Source organism: Suricata suricatta, chromosome 10 (assembly GCF_006229205.1).
Source record: "Suricata suricatta isolate VVHF042 chromosome 10, meerkat_22Aug2017_6uvM2_HiC, whole genome shotgun sequence".
NCBI lineage: Eukaryota > Metazoa > Chordata > Mammalia > Carnivora > Herpestidae > Suricata > Suricata suricatta.
The window spans coordinates 66,488,824-66,516,776 of NC_043709.1; the positions used below are offsets into that span (position 1 = coordinate 66,488,824).

At 38.9% G+C, this 27,953-nt stretch overlaps 1 protein-coding gene and 1 long non-coding RNA gene across 2 annotated transcripts in view; one reads left to right on the forward strand and one right to left on the reverse strand.

The window, feature by feature from the left end:
- The window catches only part of LOC115304254, a 42,191-nt gene extending 24,987 nt beyond the window's left edge, over nt 1-17,204 (reverse strand). The window contains exon 1 of the long non-coding RNA XR_003914352.1: nt 17,128-17,204. This is a non-coding gene — a long non-coding RNA (uncharacterized LOC115304254). The remainder of the gene's footprint in view (nt 1-17,127) is intronic.
- SLC38A4 (solute carrier family 38 member 4) lies at nt 72-27,953 on the forward strand. Its single transcript, XM_029954378.1, has 15 exons — nt 72-265; nt 4,077-4,167; nt 4,664-4,779; nt 7,495-7,568; nt 8,189-8,281; nt 12,906-12,987; nt 13,073-13,155; nt 13,250-13,308; nt 14,182-14,457; nt 14,574-14,653; nt 15,999-16,099; nt 17,838-17,962; nt 23,649-23,793; nt 25,488-25,585; nt 27,219-27,953. Exons 1-15 carry the CDS (start codon nt 147-149, stop codon nt 27,318-27,320), a joined length of 1,644 nt encoding a protein of 547 aa, XP_029810238.1. The 5' UTR covers nt 72-146; the 3' UTR covers nt 27,321-27,953.

The following is a 27,953-nucleotide window of genomic DNA, read 5'->3' on the forward strand; positions in this document are numbered from 1 at the left end:
GAAAATTACAATGGTCTATTTTGTGTTCTGCTTGCAGAACAGTGTTCTGAACATCAGCCCAAAGTGGAAGAGCCTTAAGCTGAAGGTACAGCCTACAGTTTACACTGAAGGAGCTTGTGTGTGGACAAGAAGTGCTGACAGCTCAAATGGATCCCATGGAACTGAGAAATGTCAACATCGAACCTGATGATGAGAGCATCAGTGGAGAAAGTGTTCAAGATGGCTACACTGGGATAGGAAATTTAGAAAAGGCAGCAATGAGCAGGTATGGGGTTAGAAATGACCAACTTCCATGAAAAAATGAGAGGTTTATGGATGTAAAAAACAAGGTTTTTGTCAGGAAGAATTGATTACCTATTTGAGAGATAACAAGGGCATTGATGTTAACACATCAACTCTCTGATCCTAAAGTATTCATTATTATATTATTATTCTATGTCTCTGATTTAGACTGTGTGTGTAATTTAGAATTGAAATTATAGTGTTCTTGTACCATTAATATAGAATATTTTCAGTTACATTAGCCTATTATTTCTTTTTCCTTTTGAAATATTTTCTCTGATCCCTCTTCCTTTGACTGCCCCTTAAATGTTACTGCATCTCCAGAATTATATAGGGATAATTTTGCCACTAACAGTGTCCTGTGAGCAAGCTTATTCACTACTATCATGGTCTCATCCACTGAACGTGTGTCACACCATCAGTCTGTTGGACTTAACTTCATTTCAGACTTTTATACCCAACTGTCAGCTACACATCTCTACAGGGTGTCTCGTGTGTCAGAACTGCCTCATTTAAAGTCAGATTTGTAATTTCTAATATTGAACTTTCATGATTCTCTTCAAAATCTGTTCCTCCTCCAGTAATCCCCATCACAGTGAAACTCACTGTCATACAGCAACACAAAGACCGTGATTATCAACCTTGAATTGTCCCTTCCCCTAAATCACACATCCAGGGTTTGATTGTCTTCAGTTGGTTCTACCTCTTAATATTTCAAATCCACCCACTTCCGTATACCCATTCTACTGCCATCTTACTTTAGGCCCTTATGAGTCACCTGTCTTTTAAATCGAGCTGGTTGGTCTCCCCGTCTTATATTTTGATCTTCCCCAACTAGCTCTTCACATCCGTGCAAAACTGCAAAGGGACTCCTGTTCCATCCCTTGGTAAAGCCTTTCAGTGGCTCCCCGTTAGCTTTAAGACAAAGATTCAGCTATACACTGCTTGGCAATGATCTATTCCTGACCTAGCTCTCCTGTTCATCTCTTGCTCTGCTCCCTTTTTGTAGGAAAGCCTTGTTGAGTTACTTCCAGCTTCCTGTGCTTTCACTCATTCTGCTCCATCTGCCTGGAATACCTGCTTTTAGTATCACCGACCTTCCCTTTTCTCTCTATTGATACTATTCATCCTTCAAGACACAGCTCAAAAATCAAAACTCTTATGAAGTCTCCCCTCAGGTGGGCGTGACCACCCGCTTCTTTGTGTGCCCTTTCTCGTCATTATTCCCCTACAACAGGCTAATGGCTTCTGTAGCCTCAGCACAAATCACACTGCCTGGAACATGGTAGGTGCACAATATAGCCATTTGATAAAGTAAATTAACTCCTCACAACATGGTATATAACGCAAATGATGCATGACTTAAGACGCTTAGAAGGAAATTTTTAACCAAATCTAGGCCTGAGGTAGAGAATATTATATCCTCAGACAAGGACAGCTCATTTAATTTCACATCCAGGAATGGCCTCAGGAGGAAGTGCTGTTCTTTCTCCATGGAGCCAGTGCAGTAAATTTTCATGCAGTTGGACCAGAGAGACCACAGAGATGCAAATTGTGGCATTTTCTAGGTTGAGCAACTCTTGAAAATGCACATTGTGGCAGAACACCAGGCTCTAGAATCTGTAGCGGGAATACCTGAGTTTGGAGATATTTATCTTTTGGAAGCTTCAGTGAAAAATGCAGAATGACAAACTAGCACCTGCTATTCTGAGGATGAAGTGAATACCTGAAAGATAGCAGATCCTCAGTAAACTTCAGTTCTTTGTCCTCTACTTCATCACCCTTAGTAAACTGAACAACTCTGATGGCTCTTTTTTCTGAGAAGAATGCACACAGATGTGATCTCTGCAAAGGTGGACAAGCTGAAGGGGATGCCATCCTGACAACAGTCCTATAGGGTGATTTGATTTGCGCCTCCAAAAGCCATAATGGAAAGAGCAGGAATGCTCTCGCTAAGCTCTGTATAGAGTGTTCTGGACCACTTAACAGTGACTTAGCTTTTAACTCCTGACTCAAACACAGGTCATCATTTTGCAATTTTATAATCACTTTAAAAAGATGGGCTTTGCTTATGTTTCGTTTGGATTGTTCCCTTAAATGTGAACTTGTGGGAAATTGGACATAATTCATTTATTTGAAATCATTATACTTATGTTTTCAATACAGGCTGGGTTTGGTATCAAAACATTTAAGACATTCAAAACATTTCTCATTTTCTCCAATCTTGTCATGTGTTATGATTATAATTCATCTCATGCCAAAATTAAAACTTGCAAATGCCTCAAGAAAGAAACTCTGTTTACTTTCACATTTTAAATTTCAAGAAAATACTCCTGGACTAAAGGATTCTAATTTATTAAGGTAAAAAATAGAATGTTGGTATTCCAGAATTTAAATCCAGATGACACTTTTGCTTGAGAATCCTTGGGCCTGCTTTAGGCTCCATTTCATCTTATTGTCCATTTCCAAACATGAACATATGTCCCAGGCTCCATGTAGCAAGTATATTAACTACAGATGATTAAAATAAAGCACAAAAAGGGAGCGGGGAGCTGAGGGGGTAGGTGCAGGGGTGGAAGCAAGCGTCCAAGGGCATTGTGCTCCCTACAAGAAATAGGAGGATGCCAGGAAATGTTCCTAACTTGTGCACAGTGAGCATCTAGAAAAGCACATAAAACTTGGTAATTTTGTCTGTTGGTCCTACACACACTTTACGTTGTTCCCTATTCTCAAAGAGTAACCTTCTTATCTCTCTTGCTCACAAGATATTTTCAGGATTGGCTTCTTTTATAAAGGATAATTTGTAGATATCCTATAATTATTAGGCAAATCTTTTGGAAATGTGGTTGTACTAGATCCATATCCTCAAAACCCCTGGCTTACAACTGCAGGACCCGTACAGTGAGACGGTGTGCAGTTTCCAGCCTCTGCCCAAGTAAACCACAATCATCGCTATGTTCGTAGATTATGACATTTTAGAGTCCTACTTCCTTCCCAGCCCTTCTATCAGTTCATGGGTGTCTTTAATGTTTTTCTTACTTCCTCATTGTCTAATAAGCCAAGTATATTTTCAGAGTACTTAAGCTCCTCATCCTCACACACGAAAACCACCAAACACAGAGCTACCATTGAATTACATTCCAGCACAGGATATGTGAATAAACAGGTGAAGCGCCCCCACCCCCCCACCCCAAAAGGAAGAAAATACCAGCAACAGGGCCCTGCCTGGGACTGTGTGAAGCCATGGAAAACCCTAGACTTGGAGCCTAGTGGGAGTGAGCATGCTACTTCCCTTCTCTGAGCCATGGTCTCATCTTTAGAGGAGGGGCAGGAAAGTTCCTCTCATAGGGAGATCCGAGCAAAGGAGAATGAAGATCACATGCACTGACATTTACCAAATATTTACTGAATTAATAGAATCCTCTGATGATGGTGTGGCAGTAGTTGAGAAAACTCAGTCACTGCTCTGGTACTCTTTGTGAGGGCTCTAAATGGAAACAGCATTAGCTGTTACTGTTCTTTCTTGCATAGTTAATGTGGGAAGAGAAATGTCGCTTAAAAAAAGATAACTAAAAAATTGTTTTCTTCTTTCCTAACTTCCTCTCTCCTTCCCAAAGACTATTCATAAATGGAACACAGTTGTTGGTCTGGGAGTAACACTAGTATGAAGGAAGAGGAGGGGAAAAAAGGTTTTAGTGCCTTGTTTTTCCTCCCTGATCCAGTTACTTAGGTCATCCGGAACAAATATAATTCAGAGCATTTGCTTAGATTTTTTTTTTTTTATGTGCATTCAGTCAATTTACGAATGAAGATGCTGAAAGTCAGAAATTCCTGACAAATGGATTTTTGGGAGAAAAGAAGCTGGCAGATTACGATGATGAAAATGTAAGTGAATCTCTGCTTTTAGGCAGTAAACAGGACTTGAGGGTGTCTGATCTACCTAGGTCTCTGTGGGAAAACAATGTGACTGAAATTTTCCAAGCCTTGATCAGCACATTCTCTGTTTATTCAGGCCCTTACTGGAATAAGGACTTGTTTTTCCTGTTCGCCATATGGCTACATAAATCATTTATGAAATTCATTTGTTTTTTGGAGAAGTCATTCTAACCCAAATGTAGTCTGCAATCATACGTGCTTTCCCTTCTTTGTTACTTAACCAGTAGTTTTTATTTTTACGGAGACCCCTGCTAAAACCAAGTATTCCATTGAAAATTACATGCTTTTATTGAATTAACAGCTTTTGTTCAATGTGATTTTATCTCTTAGTCTTCAATTTTGAACCATAATTTCCTCCAGTAAAGATAATGTAAGAATAAGAATAATTTGAAAAAAGTCACCCTTTGGCAAATATTTGCTTCAAAGGTGCCCCTTTTTCTTTAAGCATCCCGGGACCACCTCCTTTGGAATGTCTTCATTCAACCTGAGTAATGCGATCATGGGCAGTGGGATCCTGGGCCTTTCGTATGCCATGGCCAACACGGGGATCATACTTTTTATGTAAGTACATTTGGTTCAAAGCCCGTGCACACCTGGTGTTCTTTCAGTTAACAATCTCAAGTCTGATCTTTGTGAACAGGAATGCTCTGAGAAAGTATTAGCATAAAACAGCCACCTGAGGAACAATCAGAGTGACTAATCCTGGTGCTTGTTCAACCAACTGCCCCTAACCAAATGGCAGAAAGTATGCGTACTCAACCACCCAGAGTGCTGGGGAGCCCTCCCAGTCCACAGAAAGCATTTTACAAAGTGATTCACCATAAAAAGATCTTTCCCAGAAGCAGATCTGCCTTTATAACACTCATAGGAAAAAGATCCCATCCCAACCCAGGTCTGCAGAGACCCGCACACTCTGGTCTCATCTTGTGCCCCAAACGCTTGATACAACGGGCATGCTGGCCTGCTCTCCATCCCAGAAGTTGCCATATTCCCTCTCACCATTGGGCCTTCGCACATGGTCCTAGAATCTTTTTCCCTTTCTTCCTCATCTAGTTAACCCCTCATAATGCAGCTCACCCTCCCCTCATTCATACCTTCCCTGACTTCTATGACTGGGACAAACACTCCCTACGGTTCTAATATTTTAGTGCAGTTGTCTGATAGACACTAACCAAATATATCTTCTTCTTTGCTAGACTATAATCTCCAGAGGTTTGAGCCCATATCTGTTTTCACTCACCATATGTCTGTACCCCAAGACCTAGTATAGTGCTTGGCACAGAAATACTTGCAGAGTGGCCCAAATTTATTCCTAGACCTATGTACTTGGTCAAATGCTGCATAAGGACAGCAGCGTCACATAGCTGACCTGGAGGATAACTATCACATCATCTGTGACAGACGGCCGCAGATGTTTGTGTGCCTTACGTACAGCTTGGTAGTTTCCAAGGCACAGTTGGCAGCAGTGGAATTCTTCACAGGAATAAAGTCTAATATTAGCCAGGCATCAGTGTGAATGCAGATTGCCATCCCTAATGCAATGCTAGAGTGTTAAATAACTGTCTAGGAATGCAATGCTTATATTATATATAAATATTTGCTATTTATGTTTTGAACATCATTTGTGATTATCTAATCACACAGCTATTTGAGGGCTAAGGATTAAGCAGGACTATAAATATTTGTATTGTGTTCGTGCTTTGACCTGTTTTAGATATAAAAATACATTCCGCTAAGAAGTATTTTATCAATTTTTATATCAAATAAAGGGTTTTTTAAATTCTCTGAATCAATGTCTTAGAGATGTTTTCATATACCTAGTTATATACTTCTGTAATATATGCTAAGACAGACTGCCTTCTCCTTATTAATTACACAAACCATTACAGTTAGCAGTTATCATTGATTACTGATGAAAAGAAATAATTTCTTCCCCTGATCCTAGGGCCACAAGATTTTCACGGGAGTAGAATATCCCACTGTTGAAACTGACAGCCTCATTTCAGGCCTCAACATTTAACAGATTAAAATGCCCAGAGCAATTAAACCGTTAGACATGATGGGGTATGTTCTGTGTATCCATGTAGCACAGACTGAATTCAACCATCTCCCTTAATTTGTAACAAATGACACAGGATTTCATTGGCTTTACTTTTAAGTATTTTTGGCCAAAGCAAGTATATGGTTAGAATACAGGGAATGCTCATTTTTCCAGGAAACAAAGCAATGCAATCTGAATTACATATTTAAAAACAGGGAAGTTCATAAGGTCTATGGAAAAATACATGAATAAGTCCTTGATTAGACAGTTCTGATAAACATACTTTGTGGGAAGCAAGGCCACAATATAGCTAGTTATAAACACTTGAAACTTGTGGCCAAAATGTACATTTGCAAAACTGACTTCATCAGGAATTCCCAAAGAATTAGGTCAATTTGTGGCAAAAAAAAATGTTTATTGGGCTCTTATTGTATAAAATAAACAATAAGGGTTTTTGTTTGCTTTGTTTTTTAGATTTTAGGTGAAGGTTAATATTGTTCCTTTATTTACTATACAGATGCTTCTATCTATGCTCTTAGTTTTGCTTTCCAAATCTTGTTTTTGGAGAAACACTGATCACTGTATAAAGAATCCCTACATGCCTGTGGCCATGTGGAGGAGGCTGAACCAGAAAGGATTCTTTCTCAACACATATAAAGGCATTTTCCTGCACCCTATACTTCCTTTTCTTTGGTTTTTTTTTTTTTCCTCCTATACAGGCAATTGCCTGAGCTGTGGCTCACAAGTATCTGGCCATCAAAATGCAGGATCAGCAGTACTGAGTTTAGACTCTGCAGGCTTTGGCTTCTCTATTTCTAGATTTTACATTAAGGTCTAGCCAGGCTGTCAAATAGCCCTCAGATTATAAATGTTGCTAAGAATATCACACACACCTGATGTACATATACCCATATGCTGAGTAGGTCTAATATTTCCTAATTTTGCTATACATTTAGCATCTAAGTTATAAACCAGATTCTACTAGTGGGTAGCACTAGAAAAAGGAAAGGTTAGGAACTTCCGGTGGTAGGTTTTAGCACATAAAATAAAGCAAATTCCAGTTCTGTGACAGGAAAGGGTATGTGTAGAGTTCTGAAAAGAATTTCTCAGCTTCCTCCCAATCCACATACTTTTGGAAGGTTAAGGACTGAAAGGACCATGTGATAATTCTAATATCTAACATGGGTAGATCTTTCTTATAAACATTTATTTTCTACTCTCTATTCCCTTCCTAGAATCATGCTGCTTGCGGTAGCAATATTATCCCTGTATTCAGTTCACCTTTTATTGAAGACCGCCAAGGAGGGAGGTATGCTACCCTTGAAGTCCAAGATGTCCTATTTTGATTCTTATTAAAGGGTATTTCAGTCAATAGCTTTAACTAGAGGAGGATTTTAGTCAATTTCATATTGCATTTTCTTCTGACCCCAATGACATGGCCTCTCAATGTTTTTAGTAATTTGGGCAGCTGAGGGAAGTGAAAGGCAACTGGCTCGTGTTCAAGCCAAATAGAAAAGAGTCTTGATGGATGACAGAAATAACAGTTCTGATGCGCTGCACAGAGCCGAGATGAATGAAGCCATTGCTTCTTGTCTGGAGAACATGTAACATATTTGGTATTGGCTTTTGAGAATCCATCTTCTGGGTTTATAATTTGTGTTGTGTTTATGTACACATTTGAGACTCCAGTGTGCAATTATAGAAGTATTTTAGTCATTAAAACAATCCTTTTAGGGGCGTCTGAGTGGCTCAGTTAAGCATCTGACTCTTGATTTCAGCTTAGGTCATGATTTCATGATTCATGAGGTCAAGCCCTGTGATGGGCTGCGTGCTGAGCATGGAAGCTTTTCCATATTCTCTCTCCCTCTGCTCCTCTTCCTCTCTCTAAAAAAAAAATCCTCTTAAAAGGTGTTTTACTTTTTATTACAGGGTCTTTAATTTATGAAAAACTAGGGGAAAAGGCATTTGGATGGCCTGGGAAAATCGGAGCTTTTATTTCCATCACAATGCAAAACCTTGGAGGTAAGGACATACAGCTTTCGCCACCACTTACACTTTCTAAAGAATGTTCAATAAATAAGGAAACTCTTACAGCAATGAACAAGCACTTTAAATACAGAAAAACAACTGCTTTATATTTGGAAATTTAAAAAATAAAGATTCTTAAGTAGATTTACTGTTCTTCAATTAAAAATAACAATATCTAAGAAAATACTATATAAGATTCCACCAAATGAATTCTAAAAGTAAAATATAGCATAAAACCTCTCTTTGTATCAAATGCTATCATGGCCTTAATTTTACTTTAAAAAATTAAAGCATTAGTGCTTTAATGTGTGGAGTCTTTGTCCCCCACAAGGCCTCCAGACCCATTTTCCATGTCCCACTGGCTTTGTCCTCTTGCACAGCCTGAAAGCTATTGCCACACAGCGGCACTGCTTTCTTCACCTCCTCTCCTGTCCCCAAAGCGGCCGTTCTATTCTACTCTTCTTTCTTCTCTCAATGAATACCAGCAGCATCCAGTTTCTTAAGCCAGAAATCTTACCTATCATCCTAAACTTCTCTCTCTTTCCCTAACCCTGAACGTCCAAGTACCAACTTCTGTCCAGTCTATATCTTACCTGCCTTGTGAAGCTCTACTTTCCTTCTAATCTCGCCACCATAGTTCAGGTGATCCTATTTCTGCTCACACTCTTGCAGTAGCCTCTAACTGGGCTTTCTGCCTTCAGTTTCTCCTGCTCCTATCTCCAGTTCATCCTCCAGATGAACTTTCTCAAATTCAAATCCAGTCTTGCTTCTCACATAAAATTCTTTAGCATGCCCTCATTTTCAGAGTAGAGTTTAAACTCCTTGGCCTGATTAAAAGTCTTCATCTTTCATCTGCTTATCTTTCTGATACCTTTTCTATCACCCCCATATCTACCTAGCTACCTAGCTTGTATATCCAGTCATACTGTACAAGTCATATTCAGTTCCCCTACTTTTGTAGTCCTGCCACCCTCACACACACACACACACACACACACACCTCATTCTTTTTGCTCCCATGTCCCGTGGCTTCTCTGGACCATGAGGTACTACTAGTTCCTTTGGGCTCCCTTAGCCCCGTTTGTATATATGACATGTTACTGCTTTTAAAAAATATTTTAAAACCCTTGAGTAGAGAATAGACTTTTAGAGTCTGATGCACCTAAATTTGAGTCTGTTGCTGTCACTGTCTGTGACTTTACTCATCTAAGTTTAATTTGTCCATCTATGAGAATGGGAGTAATATTCCATCTCACAAGATCATTGTGAGGATGAAATCGGACAACATATGGCACATAATCAGGGCTCATTACATCTTTTCCTCCCCAGCTCGTGGATTCAATGTCACTGGAGCTCTCCTGATTTTTTTAAAATGGGCATTTTTATGATAAGACAAATGTATGCTAACTGAAAAACTAAAACATGACATAAATAGATAAATTATAAAGAGATGTTTATATAAAGTCACCCTTAGTAATAATTATTTCAGGGGCGCCTAGGTGGCTCAGTCGGTTGAGCATCCGGCTTCAGCTCAGGTCATGATCTCGCGGTTCATGGGTTTGAGCCCTGTGTCAGGCTCTGTGCTGACAGCTAGCTCAGAGCCTGGAGCCTGTCTTCAGATTCTGTGTCTCCCTCTCTGACCCTCCCCTACTCATGCTCTCTCTCTCTCTCTCTCTCTCTCTCTCTCAAAATAAAATAAAACATTAAAAAGCTAAAAATAAATTAATTATTTCAGGTTTTTCCTCTATGTGAAATCTAATAAGTATATTGTTACCTATTTACAGCTTCCTCTTTTTATTTATCTGACAGTATGCCTTGAATGTATTTGCATATTCTTTGCAATGGCTTTGAATTTTCCATTGTACAAATATGCCATGGCTAGTTTATTAAATCCCTATTCATGTTGAATGGTTTCCAGTGTTTCCACTATTACAGACAATTGCTGCAATAAATAAGTTTGCACAGAAATCTCGCAAGGAGCTAACCCTTCTTAAATAAAATCACTGGAGGGGCGCCTGCGTGGCTCAGTTGGTTAAGCGTCCAACTTTAGCTCAGGTCATGATCTCACAGTTTGTGAGTTCAAGTCCTCAGGCTCCATGCTGACAGCTTGGAGCCTGGGCCCTGCTTTAGATTCCATGTCTCCTTATCTGTCCCTCCCCTGCTCTCACTTTGTCTCTCAAAAATAAACATTAAACTTTTTCATTAGGAGAAAAATAAAATAAATCACTGGAGTTATCTAAGATTTCCCAAATTCAGCAATTCCTTTAATAACCTTTATCCAACTTTAACTGCACCTGCTAAAGGACAGTTGGCAAGCAGATAAATAAAATCCAGGCATGTCTTAATGATTTGTATTTATTTCTTCTCATATTTGCATATATTAGGAGTGCAGCCCTGGATAGAATTTGGCGGGAGTTCCAGGATTGTTTTTCACTTTACTGGTTAGGGGCCACAAGCATAGAAGCTCCCCATCCCCCACCTAATAGATTGCTTTACATTTGGTTCAAATTTTCAGCCTTTTCAAGACTTAAGACATCAAGCATTTCATAGGATCACTTCACAGTTGATCTAAGTTACTTGTTCAGATAAGTGAAATACCCGGACAGACAAATCTCTGGCCCTAAACTCAAAGGGCTGAGGGGCAACGACACCATCTGTTTCTCAAAGTATAGCTACTAAATAATGGAATAAACTATAAAATGGTCTTTCAAGATGCACACACATGAAGGAAGTATGGCTTTAAAGGACTAAAACAAAATTTCATATACCATTCCTGAAAATGCTCTCACTTTGGTTACTGTGTGATTAGCAGTTATTTTAGCCTAAGGTAGATCATTTGGATTTCTGTATTTAGCAACTCCACATTTAGAACGTTTAACTTTCTCAACCCCCTGAAAAATTAACATTTACCACAGATGTTTCAACATTAGCAGAATAATGTTGACATTACCCAGACAGGTCTGGATCATTCTAAATTTTCGAAGACCAAACACATTAACAGTGGTGACATCACTGAAAGTCAGCAATTAATAGCTCTAAAATTGAATGGTACCTCACTGAGCCAGTTAATCAGAAATATTTCCTCTGTTTACACACCGTAAGATTTAGCTTTAGTCAAGGTCTTTGTAAAGATTAACCAAATAATATTTACAGAAGACACATCAGATATTGTAGAAATCACTTCACTTCACAATAGAGGAGAAACACTGGCCTGGGGTCAGGGATCTTCTATTCGGGATGTGGTCTGTCATTTTCAATCTGTGTGATCTTGGGCATGTCGTTTAAGCTTTCAAACCTTTATTGCCTCAGCTGTGGAATGAAGATAACATACATCTTGCTGATTTACAAGGTTTTTTGGCTGATCAAATGGAATAAAGTGCAGCACTAAACAACACAGAGAATTATTATCACCATTGCATCTGTTTGAGGTTAAAGAAATATTTTGAAAATACTAATAGCACAATTTACAACTTAGAAATCTTTACATTTCTGGAGCAAAACTTCACCAGAAAGATGTAGCAAACACTTTTTTTTTTTTAACAATGCAAAACTTATCAGTTTTATTTTAAATTTAATAGAATGAAAACACTAAAAAAATAAAATAAAATACAATGTTTATTTACAAGAGAGAGAGAGAGAGAGAGAGAGAGAGAGAGAGAGAGAATGTGTGAGCAGAGGAGGGGCAGAGAGAGGGAGACACAGGATCTGAAGCAGCTCCAGGCTCTGAGCTGTCAGCAGAGCCAGACGTGGGGCTCGAACCCACGAACCATGAGATCATGACCTGAGCCAAACCTGGATGCTTAACTGACTGAGCCAACCAGGTGCCCCAAAATGTATTTTGTTTTTAATTTACTGGATCATGTTCAGATTAGCATCTACTTCATGGAATAGATGGACCTGGGAAAGATGTTGCATAAATCCTTACAACTTTTGGCAAGATTGTATGTTATGCATATGTATATGTATATATTTTTCCAGGCAGAGAGTTTATATCAGATTTTGAGAAGAGTACATGATCACATATGGATCATTTATCTAGATGCTCAAGAGCTTTTGCCACTTGGTATAATTTCTCATTTGGGCAAAAGGAGACTGGGATATAGAAGAAAAAAAGCTATCATCTCTTCCATTCTTATATCAGTCCAGTCAGCCTGCAGTGTAGACAATTAGTGGTCTGAGACTTTGGGTGCACCTCAGGGAGGTTACAGAGGATTAGGCTAGCACCCAATTCTGCCCTCTCTCCTCTGGCTGATGCCTCTTGTTGCCAGACCCCTGCCCAAATAATGGACGTGCAAACAGGCACACTCCATACAGGCCATCATGACTTCTAACTTTGATGGAACAGCTTTCCTAAAAACCTCAGAGCTGGATTAAAAACAAAATCAGCATTGATAGCGTTAGCAAAAGGTCCATGTGCAAGAGCCAGAGGGCCAAATAGCTATTTTTGAAAAGAACTTGGAAGCAGTACAAGATACACTGGGGGGCTTTTCTTTCCATTTGGGGGATCAGATGCTTATCTTACGGGAAGGCTGAATGTCCCAAAGGCCAGGACTTCTCACAACTTGCCTGTGAGTTTAGTGCTATGTGCACCACTAAGCTGTCACGTTTTCCATTTTAGCAATGTCAAGCTACCTCTTTATCATTAAATATGAGCTACCTGAAGTAATCAGAGCATTCATGGGACTTGAAGAAAATACTGGGTATGTCTTATGTTCTCTCTAACATCTGTTGACTCTTACTTGGTCTTTTCTGATCCTAATATTCTTGTCATTCTTTCTCTTCTAGAGAATGGTACCTCAATGGCAACTACCTCGTCATATTTGTGTCTCTTGGAATCATTCTTCCACTTTCTCTTCTTAAAAATTTAGGTAAAGTCATCTTTAATTTTGATTTTTCACTTCCTATTTTAATAGGTAAGCCGATTGTAGATACCGTATTCACCTTCCAGAATTTCTCTTTTAGGTTACCTTGGTTATACCAGTGGATTTTCTCTTACCTGCATGGTGTTTTTTGTCAGTGTGGTAAGTGATTTACTGACATGATCCTTTTAGGTTGGTGAGCATGAGACACAGTCCCTGAATTAGTGTCCCTGAATTAGTGTCCTCATTTTTGTTCAAGCACTTAACTAGCATGAAATACTTCTTGCATTTCTTATATTCTAATTTGGAATGAGAAAAAAAAACAGTCATGAGTTTAAAAATAGTTGAATTAGGATGTCAAGGCCATTGCTCATAGTATGTTCTAAGAACACTAGATATATATTTGGAAAAAAGGAATACTTTAAGCAGTAATGTGACAATGACCTAGTGTTTAGACAGGTGGAAGAAATGAAGAGTCCCAGAAGGGAAGTGAATGAGCTATAAAATTACTCATATATACATCAGTCAGCCATTTTCTCCTGCACATTCCACCCATGAGAAGAGGGTAACCCCTGTGGAATTAAAGAAGAAATCCTTCTCCCCATTGCCCCCACCCCCTGACAAAAGGGAAATTTTTGTAATATCCTGGATGCCAAAATGTATACAACATTTCCCCAAAAAGGCAAAAGGGGAACATTTTTGATAATTCATATTATGTTAGTTTGAAGAACTAAAAGATATGAAATGTAGCAAGGAAGTGATCATCTTTCTCAAATAATATGGATGACTCTTCTTAGAACGGATTCATGCAAAATACTGTCCTATTGCTTCTCAGGGGCACGCAACCTTCCAACTTTTAGAGCAGAGGCTGGAGGGTTTCCGTTGTTTCTCAGTCTAAAAGGAATCCTCAGCAGAGGCCCCTCACCGCTACCTCATAAGATATGTGTGTGTGTGTGTGTGTGTGTGTGTGTGTATTTTTGTTTCACTGTTTCCTTAAAAGGCTGATTTTTTTTTTTTTTTGATGGCTGGGTCTAGGTGATTTACAAGAAATTCCAAATACCCTGTCCTCTGCCTGTTCTGGATCACAATGTTGGAAATCTGACATTCAACAATACACCTCCAGTGCACATGGTAATGTTACCTAACAACTCCGAGATTAGTGGCGTGAACTTCATGATGGATTACACCCACCAGAATCCTGCAGGGCTAGATGAGAACCAGGCCAAAGGATCTCTTCATGGCAGTGGAGTAGAGTATGAAGCACACAGTGATGACAAGTGTCAACCCAAATATTTTGTGTTCAACTCGCGGGTAAGTGATGAGCTTACTAAAATGGCCAGATCTTCATTCTGTGAGCTGCGATGGCTTGGGATTGCCATCTGTGTTGGAAGCCTACACATACATGTGTTGTTGTCTTTGTTTTTCAGACGGCCTACGCAATTCCCATCCTAGCATTTGCTTTTGTGTGCCACCCTGAGGTCCTTCCCATATACAGTGAACTTAAAGAGTAAGGCAGCCATCATTTTAACGTTTTGAAAATGTGCTCATGTGTTTAGAGGTGCTTTACACAAAATCATGGTTAATGGCTTTCTCTTCAGAGAAGGTTTGTGGTACATATCACTCATCAGTAATGTATTTTAACCATAAAGGTGTGAATCAGCCCCCTCACTCCACTACATTATCTGTTTCCTTCTCTCCTATATCTTTATCCTAATGGTCCACAAGAGGGATTTAGGGCAGGGGGAAGAAGAGCTAGAAGAATTTCAGCAGGAATGAGAAATCTGAATTTGAATTTTGCTAGGAATGAGGTCACCTCATCTATAAATGACCACATCCATGAAGACTAAAAATTATGGTTAAGGTGACCTTGCTAAACAATTGATGTCACTTGTGGTCAGTCCCTAACCCTTGTCTAGAAGGCACCACAGGGATGTGCCAAAACCTGGCCTTCATGGTCTTATCTGTACAATGGAGACAATGACTAGACAATCTTGTTTCTTCTAGCTGAAATTCTAGGATTCGTTGATAGTCTTTTCCCTTTGAGGCTGTTGACGTCTACTTAGGTCTGAAATGTGTCTGAGCCCTCTAAGCACTGCTTTTCCCTTTACCTTTAGAGAAGGGTGGCCTATAATAATTCTCAACTTATTTAACCCAGATATCAATAACCTCACTCTTTATTCTCAGTATATAGCAATAATTTGCTTCAATAAGTTCTGATTTAACTTCTAAAAAAATTTTGGAATACCTTCAATTATTTTTATTTCACTTGGAAAATCACACGTAGCATTTACTCTATACTTGATCTTAACCAAAGATCAAGAAGTGATAGCAGTTACTCTAGAAGCCCAACAATGGACTTTAAGCAGCTGGACGCCATCCAGAATGGTTTTCAGAAGCTTTTAGGCTTTCTAGTGGTCTGAACTCATGCAAGTTGTGCTTTGCTGATTCTAGTAGGTTTGTGTCCTCTCACATGAAATATGAATTCCATCTCACTATGAAGTATGAAAGCTTTCTACATTAGGAGCCAGTTAGATCTTTGTGTTAATTACATTCTTAAATACTCAGTAGACAAGTATATTTATCAACACAAAGTAAACTAGTCTTCTAGGAAAATGGTTATCTCTAAGACTGATGGACTAGTATTTAAGAAAAATGGAAATAAATCCCATGGCTACGTTTAAAGAAGCTATGTTTCAGCATGAGACATGTGGTTTTTTAAGTAGTACACAGGCATACATTCTTTCACTATTTTGAAATTCTAATTATAAGAACTGATACTTTCACAAGTTAAAATACCCAACAGAGATCAGTGTTTTGTTTGTTTTTTTTGTTTTGTTTTGTTTTCATTTCAGTCGGTCCCGGAGGAAGATGCAGACAGTGTCAAATATTTCCATCACAGGAATGCTCATCATGTACCTGCTGGCTGCCCTCTTTGGTTACCTAACCTTCTATGGTAGGTCACTCTGTCAAAGTCATTCTCTTTGTCCAAATCCTAGTTGGACTGATCATTAACCAGGGTAGGAATAATTCTTTTAATTACCCTCTATAAGCAGCATGATCTACAGTCCATGTAGTCAACTAACAGGCTATTTTAGCCTTGTCACTTGACCTAAGAAAATGGAATCTCAACCAGTCTGGCTAACAAGTTACAACAATTTGAATTCACACATGTTTTATAAAAACCAGCCCTCAAATTTAAATTATCTTCCTTAAGGGATAGATTCTATTTCTTTGACTTTAACTTCTTAGGCCCTCTCATGCTAGAAGCAATGACAGTGAATCTAATCATATGTTGTAAAGTTCTCTTGGTGGAATAACTACTAAGCAAATGGTAGGAAAAGTGCGAAGTCCTTGAGTTGGAACCTGCTTCTTGTTTGCCAGTCGAGTGGAATCTGGGGGCCTGGAGCATTAGGAAAGGTATCTGGCTTTTCCCATTCTATTTTGTTAGAGTGAACAGTTTCCTGAGAAAAGATAACATGAACGAATTCCAATCAATCTGGGAATGCACTACAAAAAACAAAAAGAGTGACTATGAACACATTGGATTATGCCCAAAACAAATTCTCTATGGCATTTTAATGGACACAAAAGAAGAAGGATTGTTATTGCCCTCCACTGAAGCATAGCCCTACTGACAAATTTCAGGGACTTAAACATTGACCTGTTATTACTAAATCAATGTTATCAACATAAATATATCTTTTGTTTAAACTTCTGCAACTTTAGTTTTCTTCTTCTGATTCAGTAAATTCAATTGATTAAAAGACAAACTGTGGAGGAAAAGACTGGGGAGGGGGCACCATTTACTTGGGTTTTTTCCTATTTGACTAATAGTTCGGTATTAACCAAGCATTCACTTTAGATTGGGCATTAGTTGCTTGTTGGTTGTGAAGTAATAAAAGTCAGATCAATACTATTGAAGGTTTTTTTACCCTGTTTTATCTGATTTGGAGGGGAGTAGGGAGGAAAATCCAACTATACCTGATTCTAGAAGCATCTTCATGTCATTGTGTCTGGAATTCTGAATGAATAAGTGTTCCAGAAGGGTGGCATCTTACTCTTAGCTCAGTATTCATTAGGAGACCTTGTTAAACTCATGCTAATTCATCCTTGCATGTTACTTATACTGATTCTAATGGGCTTCATAAGATAGGCTTGAAAAATCCCCAGAAGAATGTGCATTGGTGTCATGATAAGAGTCATAATTATTGAACTTGAAAAATTAAAATAATTTGTCCTGAGGTTTCCATATTAGGTTCAGAGAAGCTGCATCAAAGCTCACTGAGCAGATGGGAATAGACGGGGGTAGACAGGATGTAAGGGACAGTCTGGTGGGGCTTGGACCTTTGATTCTCTTCAATCAGAGCAACCTCAGGCTCTCATCCCTTTTGTGAGGCTTCTGTACAAGCAGAGATAGGCTTATCACAAAGCAAATGAGCCAGAGAGGCATCTTCACAATTTTATTCTAGCTTCTTTAACTTCATAAGCCTCATGGCCTCTTTGTTCATTTGAGGAAAGGTCACACAACTAATAAGCTCAAAGACAGGATAAAAACAGAGGTTTCTAGATTCCCAAACCTAGGTGTGTTTTTTTGTTGTTGTTGTTGTACTGTGTACCCTTTGTAAAATGTTTTTGGCAATCAGTATTGACGTGGCAACATCAAACTAGACCCATTATCTTATTCTTTGTAGGAGAAGTTGAAGATGAATTACTTCATGCTTACATCAAAGTATACACATTTGACACCCCTCTCCTCATGGTGCGCCTGGCAGTCCTCGTGGCAGTGACACTAACTGTGCCCATTGTCCTGTTCCCAGTAAGTACCTGAAGCTTTGATGAAAGAATCCTGCTTAACCTCCTAGATTAGATATGTTCCAGTTTGACATGGATTTTATTATAATGTGAGTTTGCATTTGCAATGCCTGAAGACATTTTTTATACAGCATTTTGGAGCCTTAATTTAAGATGGACAATTTAATATGTAGATTCAAATATTTTTTGATGTTAAACACCTTTAAAAGAAATCTTTATTTTGAGAGAGAGAGAGAGAGAGAGAGAGAATCCCAAGGAGGCTCCATGCTGTCTGCAAAGCCCGATGTGAGCCCAATCTCATGAATCGTGACATCATGACCCGAGCCGATTAAGGGTCTGATGCTTAACTGACTGAGGCACCCAGGCACCCAAATGTTAAACACTTTTAAGATATAGGAGGGGGGAAAAAAATCACAAAATTTCTATTTTCTAACTTTGAGGTCAAAATTTTTTGTTAAACTCCAATTCAAAAAGATCTTGAGTTTCTATCTTGTGGGTTAGTAGAAATGCATAGGAGTTCCTAGATTTCTGGAACTTGAAAGGCAAAAACTACATTACTTTTCAACTTGCTGCATTTTCACCAGTTCTGAAAGTATTTAATTTTCCACTACAGAGTGTTTTGCTGCAGTCGCAAACATTTTCTTATTTAATCTGATTCCTTGAGGGCCAATGAGAAGGGGAATTGAATTAAGTAAATGACATACTAGAACTAAATTTCTTGAAAAATAGTTCTATTTTCCATCGTATATCTTTTCTACTACCCCTAAACACTGATACATGCCCTCTACCAGACTCATACTGGGATCACCCCTTCTTGGCATTTGCCTTTGACATCACTTGTTCTGGAAGCACAGAGCAGGGCTCGTCAAGGAGATTTGCATGACTTAAAACTACTACCTATGGATAAACACAGGTCTGAGTTCTCCTGCCAACTCTTCTCCTTTCATAAACACTCAATTTACTCATTCATCTCAGGGGGAAAAATAAGTGACCTAGTAACCAGCACTGTCCTGCACAGAATGTTCCATACAGAGCCCAGCATATAAGGACTACACATATAATGACACTGTGGTCATTTTAAATGCAGCTTGTGTGCTGAAATATTTTTTAACACATTCCTTTTTCATGAAGGCATGAAATCAGATCCTTATTACTAGGAGGGCTAATATTTTACTCCTAAATAATATCTTGCCTCACATATGTCTGAAAGTATTTCCAGTGACATCCATACAGCTTTAGCCTAAAATCAGCTCCATCGTTGGTACGAGGCAGAAGACAGCTGAAGACAGGAAGTGTACCATAGGGTAAAATTTCTAAGCAAACAGTGTCTCTGAGGAAAGAATGTTGAGAACTCTTCTTTTTGTGTATAAAGAGCTCACTAATTTTGGCACACAGTAGGTATTCACATTGTTATTGAGTCACAGCATTTTATAAGAGAAATCTGCTTTATTGTTCTGTATTGCTTTCTTCATAAGTCCTAAATATAGCACTTTGAGGTCATGGTCTCAGGAGATTAATGGACTTGGCTATGGTCATGCAGTTAGTCACAGCTGATTAATGCAGTGCTCACAGTAGGACACTTATGGCTAAGGACAAGATAAAGGAAGTGGAATTCATACTGATGGCCATTTTACCTCCACATTTAAAATCCAGATCTCCGCATAGAAGTTCTTTCTCTTGTGACACACAGGGCAATGGTATAACTCTGACCGTCAGGAACATGTCAGTTTGGAAATATCTCCCATTAGACACCCCTTAGAATTAAAGTTGATCATGAGACCCAAATTTCAGAAAAATAACTGTTATCCTTAAGTATTTTCAACCTAACATTAGCATTTATAAAACATGCTGCAAATAATTCTATCTTTGACCCAACAATATTATATTGAGATAATCTGTAAATGCCCACCTTCTCCACTAGGTTAAAAGTCCTAGAGGTTAGGGATGTGCACAGTGACTGGCGCAGGTGAAGTTCAACAACAGGTGCCCAGAAAAATGGTCTCCAAATGAATCTTGCCCTTTTTTTGAGATGTATAAACTGCTTTCCTATAAAAAGCAGAAACTATTCCCCTTGCCAACATTTTCCATAAACTTTAGTTTGGGTGAGGATCTGGGCTAGATGAACCAAGTGTCCATGGGTATGATGCAGGACATAAAAGTAGACGTGGAAGACAAAACTTCCTCGTCCAAGTCAAACCCACAAGACTACCTTCAGACGCTTTCTCCCTAAAGTGAGAGAAGTTATTAGTGGTGTTTGTTCCTCATGAGTTAGAGCCATGATTTCCAGCATGTCAAACACTGAGCCATGCACAGCACGGTTCTCCCAGTGGTTCCTTTGAATTAAGAAAGGCTTGACCCATACGTTTATTTGCTTTGCTTTGATATCTCCATATACAACAAACAAAACCTGATCTGGATTAAAATCTCTCAATTTTAGGTATAATTTTATATTCTAATTCTTTCAACAAAGGATAATAGGCTCCTTTTTTTGTTTTAGGAGCCCAAGAAGATACAATAAGGGTATTCCTGTTGTTGGTTGACTAGATGGATTTTCCTTTGATTACTCCATTTAATATCTTATTTTCTCCAGTTAGGCAAGTTTTTCCCCTACAATAAAAGACCTACTGAGTGCAAAAATGATCACCGAACAAATGAATAAATGAAGTGAATTACTTTTTCACTAGTAGCTCAACATTTCTGTTCCCACTGTTGGGGGTAGGACTTGAATGGGGAGGGCAGTTTATTATGGGACTGCACCTACTTCCCAAAGACCATTAATACCATTTTCAGCTTGTACTTCCCTTTATACAGTAGGTTGACCCATCAACATGAAAAACAGAAAACCTGATCATCCTAATGAGTTTATCAAGAACACACAGACTCACATTCCACTTGCCACACCTTAAAAGAAAACAAACAAAAACACATCTCAGGTTTTCTAGCTACTTCTGTTTTATTTTGTGATAGTGAAATCATTTTTCCCCCACTTATGTTTCCTTCAGATCTCCTGTTTTGAAGCATATGTAGACGTAGGCATAGAAATATGGCAAATGTTGTTGTGAACTGGAAGAGTAGTGGTCCACAGATATTTCCAACCCTCTGATCCTAAGCAGTCTTACAAAGTGAGACTGATTCGCTTCTAAATAGGATTTTTTTTTTTTAAGAGTTCAGACCTAAAGTTCCCACTTTCTACTCTGCCTCCCAGCGGGTCCCCAGATTAGAACATAGCACCTCCTAACAGACTCCTATTCTGGATACTCTCTTTGGAAATAACAGATGTTTTCTCTAGAGCTGCAAAGGACCTTTCTGGAATCCTTCTGGGTAAGAGGCCATGGCTGTTGCTAAGGACTTCCCCGCCCACTGCATCTGACCCACATTTCCCGGTTCTTATCAGTTTGTGTCAGTGGAGAAAAGGCACTTAGATAAGTGGAACAGCAGGCAGTGCTTTGTGGGTAACACGCCCGAGTCGCCTCACCTCGTCCTGACATAGGTAAACAGAACTGCTCAGGACCTATTGATCCAGGCTCACCTCTCATGGCAGCATTTTAACATAGAATGACCAGCACGTTTTCTTCTGTTCTTTTCCACTACCAGCCCCCTACTATCTCCCTGCTTGCCCCATGATCTTTTCTAGGAAAGAACTGGCAATTCTATATGCCTTCAGTTCTGCTTGGATTTTGTTATTCTTTATTTGCTATGAGGAACAAGCTTTCACCATTTATTATTCCAACCATGATTCCTGTAAACTTTCTGTACTCTTACATCATCAGGCCAAACCTTAGTCTTTCTGGGGAGCCATGAGACCCTAGGAAACCACATTCACATTCAGGGGCCCTGCACGTACAGGTTTACCTCTAACTCAGCTTATTGAATGAATAAAACGTATTCTTTTAACAGAAGACCAAAAAAAAAAAAAAAAAAAAGCACATACATAAGTCTTCTGCCTGAAAATAACCTGTATTCTACTTGTTTATTCTAGAAGTTTTGCACTTGCAGACAAATAAATCCTTAAGCCATAGGGATGTATCATGGAAAGCTTATGTTGAAGCCTAATAGACCGGTTTGGACAATATCAAATAAGCACGGAGTGTGGATCATAATGTAAAATTAATGGGCAGCTGGGGAAAATGTAATCAAGCCATTTGCTTTCTTCAGCCTGCTTTTCAGAGCGAATTTCATAATTTTCACTAATCCAATTTTTAAAATCCTTTACAAAGTCACTCTTAAACCATTTCCAGAGACTATCTGGTTTGCCATTCTGGAAATGGAATTGCTTTTGAAACCTAAACAGATGGCTTTAATTTTTGGTGGAGCGGTATGAAAGGAATGTCACATTAGACACTGCAAGCAATTCGGCTCAAGGTTTTTTGTCGTTCATACATGTGTTTCTAAATGTATTTTACATTTTTTGCTCTTAAATGAGTTCCCACCTTTCCACCAGTAAGACTTCAGAAGTAAAATTTTAAGTGGAAAATCAATGCCAGCATTTCTAAAAATGTCTGAGCTTAACTGGAGTGTTCACTTAATTGAAAAGCCAATAGACTAATGCCACTAAGTCAAAAAGTATCCTCTCAAAGATTCCAAAGATAAGAGTATTTTCTACTTTGTTAAGCTGCTCAAACATGCAGGGCATTCCCTCCACCCACAAGGATCTTTTTATTATCTGGTTACAGCGCAGTGACTCGAAAGGCTGCTACAAACGGAGCCTCTCTTGACCCTTCACCTCCTTATTGTAGCTGCTGAAATAGGGCTGAAGGGAGGAAAGGGATTCATTCTGTTCAACTTAATTGAACATGCATTGAGTGCCTGCTGTGTGCAAGACACCAAACGAGAAACTGAGGAATACTAAAATTATTAGGTCCTATTCTTTGCCTTTTGTGTGCATTTATAGTCTATACTTGGGAAGGGGGGAGGTAAAAGGGAAAAAAGAAGTAAATACAAAGAGTAGCATATTTTTAAAAAATGTTATGTGGCAAAAATAAACCTTCTGTGCTAAATACAATACCAAATTTAAAAAAAAAAAACCCAATTTATAAAAATTCTGTTCACAAGCAGTGCAAATCAATTCAGTGCTTGCCCTTAATACTTAATCCCGTCTGACAAGACATGTTTGGAAATCAAGAAGGATTTTACTGTGTCCATGAATTCTATGTCTTACCTGCTATTTTCTCTTTGAGATACTTTTAAGAAAAAATTCTGAAAGCTAAGAAAGTGAGCACAAGGAAAATAATATCTCAAACAAATATCAGCATCAAGGCTGCACAACAATATCAACATACTTTTTTTTAATATTTATTTTTGAGAGGGCACAAGCGAGGAGGGGCAGAAAGACGGAGACAGAGGATACAAAATGGGTTGTGCACTGACATCAGAGAGCCTGATGCAGAGCTCTAACCCACAAACCGCAGGATCACGACCTGAGCTGAAGTCAGACATTCAACCGACTGAGCCACCCAGGCGCCCCAAAGTCAACATACATAATAACTGAACTGTATACTTAAAAATGGTTGAGATCGTAAACATTATGAATATTCTACCACAATAATGAAATTCTGAAGAATAAATCAGCATCAAGATCTTTTCTGAGAGAAAAGGGAACAAAGAAAGTGCTTTAGAGTGACAAGAGTATTTGAAATAGTAGACAGAAAAAAACAAATTAGTAACCTGGCCTTTGAACTTTGTTGTTGCAGATTCGTACATCAGTGACCACACTCTTATTTCCCAGAAGACCCTTCAGTTGGATAAGACATTTCTTGATAGCAGCCATACTTCTTGCACTTAATAATGTTCTGGTCATCCTTGTACCAACAATAAAATACATCTTTGGATTCATAGGTAAGTTTGAGAAAGGCTTTTATTTATTTAGTCAGCTCAAGTGGATACCTCCTTAAATGGCAAACAGGGAGCTGGTGGATGGGAAGTCAAGGATACCTGCTCCATATTTGACTCATGGGATTCCTGTTAGCCCAGCCAGGGCTCCTGCTGGTCACCCCCCTCCCTCCCAGTTGACTTTGGAAGGTATTCACAGGATCAGAAAATGTCAACAGTCAAAGCTACCTAGTTTAGCTGACTTTGCTGACAGAAATGGGAGCCCCCTAGAAGTCAAGTCATATGCAGCTTCCCACTCCACACTCCACCCAAAAGTAGAGCATTCTAGAAAACCTTTATGTAAGCTTCAATAGCATAAAGCAATGAAGAAATTACAATTTCATTTCTATGGAAACACTTTTGAGCATCCCAGACACAAAAGATAACCTCTCTTGGGCTCTTCTGATACCTATGGCACAATATTGCTAACAAATTCAGAAAATAAATCGACCTAAAACATTCACAATGGTTCAAAAGCCATGGCAGCTTAATGCAGAGATGGACTGTAGTCCCAAGGGAAGGGACTTGGTGACACTCCCCTCGCTGAGCATTAGCTGCTGCAAAATGCTCACTGTAAAACAAATTCTGAGTGCCATTTTCACTTTTTGACATTTTTCCATAAAGGCAAGAATCCTCTCTGGATTTCTTTTTCAGTTCATGAAAACAGGTACTAATGCAGGTCCTTCCTAAAAGCGAAGTGCCATCACATGAACTTTTGAAAAGTGGAGAATACCTGTATCTTGGAATTGATCCAGGATTTGAATTTAGGTCTTTTTAGTTTTTTAATGTTTTATTTGTTTTTGAGAGAGAGAGAGAGAGAGAGAGAGAGAGAGAGAGAGAGAAATATGAGTAGGTGATTGGCAGAGAGAGAGACACACACACAGAATCCAAAGCAGGCTCCAGGCTTTGAGTTGTCAGCACAGAGCCTGATGCGGGGCTCAAACTCAAAGACCATAAGATTATGACCCAAGCTGAAGTCAGATGCTTAGCCAATTGAGCCACCCAGGTGCCCCTTGAATTTAGGTCTTAACCCTGCATCAAAAAGTATTAAAGGAGGGCACTTGTGGGGAAGAGCACTGGGTGTTATATGGAAACCAATTTGACAATAAACTATTTACAAAAAAAAAAGTATTAAAGACTGAGTCTACCCGTAGGATGCTTTCTCGGGTCTGTCAGTATCAGCGGAGCGTGGATGGCCATCTTTGGAGGTGGAGGACGTTGGTCTTGTAAAGCATATTCCCTTAACTATGTGGCCTGTTAATACAGTTTTCATCTGCCGATTTGAGGGATTACTCAGATTTTAAATACAATAAATCTTTTGGAATTCTGTGTCAGCAACTTGAAAAGTTAGAAGTGGGTAAGAAGGGTGTATGAGGAGTTCAGCTTCTTTAGTATGTGTTTCTATTGCCAATTTCCTATAAATGTTTAAGTCAGACTTTTTATTGTTTTGTATATGTTATGTGTACTTAGGATACAACTATGATGTTAGGTATATTTTAATTTTCTTGATAAACGCATCTTTGAATAAGCAACCAAGACAAGTTTATTACTTTCAGTGCTAAGATTAGGGTAGCATTAGACTTGGCTCCTTTAAAGGGCATGACCTTGAGTCTCTGCCTTGCTGAGTAAGATACTGACCTCTCCTGTGTTTGTCCCATCAGGGGCTTCCTCTGCCACTATGCTGATCTTCATCCTTCCAGCGGTTTTTTATCTTAAACTTGTCAAGAAAGAACCTTTTAGGTCACCACAAAAGGTTGGGGTAAGTAAGGCTTACAATTTCCTCCATTATAAATTGCTCTTCAACTTAGAGGAAACCAGAAAATACACATGATCCAAAAAATTGATGAACAAGAACAGAAAATCAGAGATGGGCCAGAACTTTAGTGGAGAGAAAGATTTCTGGTACTGAGATGATTCCAGGATTTCTTCCCATCAAATACCAAGTATCTTGTGTTGAGTCCTTTCTACCAGTCAAACACTGATGGAGTTTTCCCACAGACATACATGGTGACCAGTTTCCACCACCAGGACTGTGCCACAATCTATAGGAAGTTATGTGGGAAGGAAGTAGGCTCCCTGACAGGGTTATAAAATAATTGAAACATTTTAGTCATATTTGTTAGGTTAGGAAGGCCAAGAGCAAAGATGCTGCTTTGTTTCCCCCTCCATAGTAGCTTGGTGTGAGCTGAGATCTAGAACAGAACTATCATTTAAGACACCTCTTTAAATATAAAATTTAATTTTTATTAAGTGAGAGCATATTTCTTTTCCAAAATACCATATAGAAACATATTCCAGAATGAATTATTTTTCTAATTTTTTAAATCTTTTTTTTAATGTTTATTTTTAGAGAGAGAGAGACAGTGTGAGAAGGGGAGGAGCAGAGAGAGAGGGAAACAGGGAATCCGAGTCAGGCTCCAGGCTCTGAGCTGGCAGCACAGAGCCCAACACGGGGCTCGAACCCACAAACTGAGATCATGACCTGAGCCAAAGTTGTACGCTTAACTGCTTAACCAACTGGGCCCCCTAGGCACCCTTTGTTTTTCTAATTATTAAGCAGTTATTGATAATAATTAAGTCTTTCATTTAAGACTTAAAAACATTGTCTCTTACGGAGTTATGCTGAATGTTGCTGGAGAGTCATTCACTCCTTAGGACTGTTCCAGGACAGTTGGGTATCCAAAGCTCCTCCCATTGTCTGCTCCCCTTCCCCCAATTCCAAGCCTCTCTAGTCCATCTTGCTTGGACTTCAACAGTGTGATCTTGGCATATAACTTGTCCTGTTTGTGACCCATTTTGAGTTTGATGTAAAAATGAGTAAAATTATCTCCTAGATCCTAGTGAAAAAGATTTTAGCTATTGTTTTTCATATGTAGAATGAGGTGGTTAATCCTAGGGGTGTTAATATATAAGGCTCCTTCTAGTGCTTTGCGTGTGTGTGCGCGCGCACACACACACACACACACACACATACACTTTAAGGAATATGTAACATAGATTAGGCTTTTGTTTTTCTGTTTACTTTAGAAGTTTAATCCTATCCTATATAATATGCCCTTCTTCACCTAAAACATTGTGAGCCAACTCAATGTCATTATGTCTTTTTCTGCCACTTGGTTTTTAATGATTACAGAGTATTCCATCATTTTGATGTATCCAAATCAACCATTTATCTAGTATGAACATTTAGGTTAAATCTCTCCACTGTATTCACCCCCTTTCCTCAGCTCGGGTTCTAAATTCACTCAACTGCTAGGCATGGACATCAGAGCCGCAAGAATAATACAATTCAATATGCCAATCAGATTGCTGCCTTAGGTAAACAACTTCTAAGAACAAACTGTGCTAAATATCATTTCTGTGTTCCCTAACAAGCTCTGTCTGATTTACAGGCTTTAATTTTCCTTGTGGTTGGAATCATCTTCATGATTGGAAGCATGGCACTCATTATAATTGACTGGATTTACAACCCCCCAAATTCCAAGCGTCACTAACCCAAGGAAAAATACCTTTTCTATTGGAAATGGTGGCAAATTATGCTGCAAAAGACATTTGAGTTCTATTATTTGGAATGTTATTCATAGGAAATAACAAGAAGATTCCAAAGATGTTTATAGTAACATCACCAGGCACCCGCGGAAGAAAAAAAACATCATTTGTCAAGAATGGCTATTTATAGGTTTAAAACCTGTGGTGTGTACATTTCTACCCAGGTTTTTCTAGAGCAGTGAGAGAGGATGTATTTTTGCTGTTGCACATGCAGAATAAGGGTAGCTGCGTGGAACTGTCAGATAATACCCTTTCCCTCCCCGCAAAATTACCAAATGCTTATATTTTCAGAACATCCAACAAAAATGCCCTGGTGGCAAAGCTGTGACCCCTTAATGCCTTCTCCCAATCCAGCACCAAATATTCTAGGTCTATTTAATAACAGAGGCTAAAGCCATGTCTTATGAACTGTCCCTGAAAGGTACATGAATGATCAGACAGCCGGCTAGAACATCTTATTGTCAACAGTGAAGGAATATTTTGCCCATTTTGTTTGTGACATTGAATGAATGACTTCTTCATTCAATAGATTTTTGGTAAATGTTAAAGACATCTTATTAAACACAGGCATACTTTGT

What these genes read in the sequence shown, in the direction of transcription:
- SLC38A4 (XM_029954378.1), top strand. Translation starts at nt 147, where the DNA reads ATGGATCCCATGGAACTGAGAAATGTCAACATCGAACCTGATGATGAG. An exon ending in GAAAAGGCAGCAATGAGCAG is followed by an intron (nt 266 to 4,076) that starts GTATGGGGTTAG and finishes ATGTGCATTCAG; the next exon opens with TCAATTTACGAATGAAGATG. An exon ending in TTCTCTTCTTAAAAATTTAG is followed by an intron (nt 13,156 to 13,249) that starts GTAAAGTCATCT and finishes TTTCTCTTTTAG; the next exon opens with GTTACCTTGGTTATACCAGT.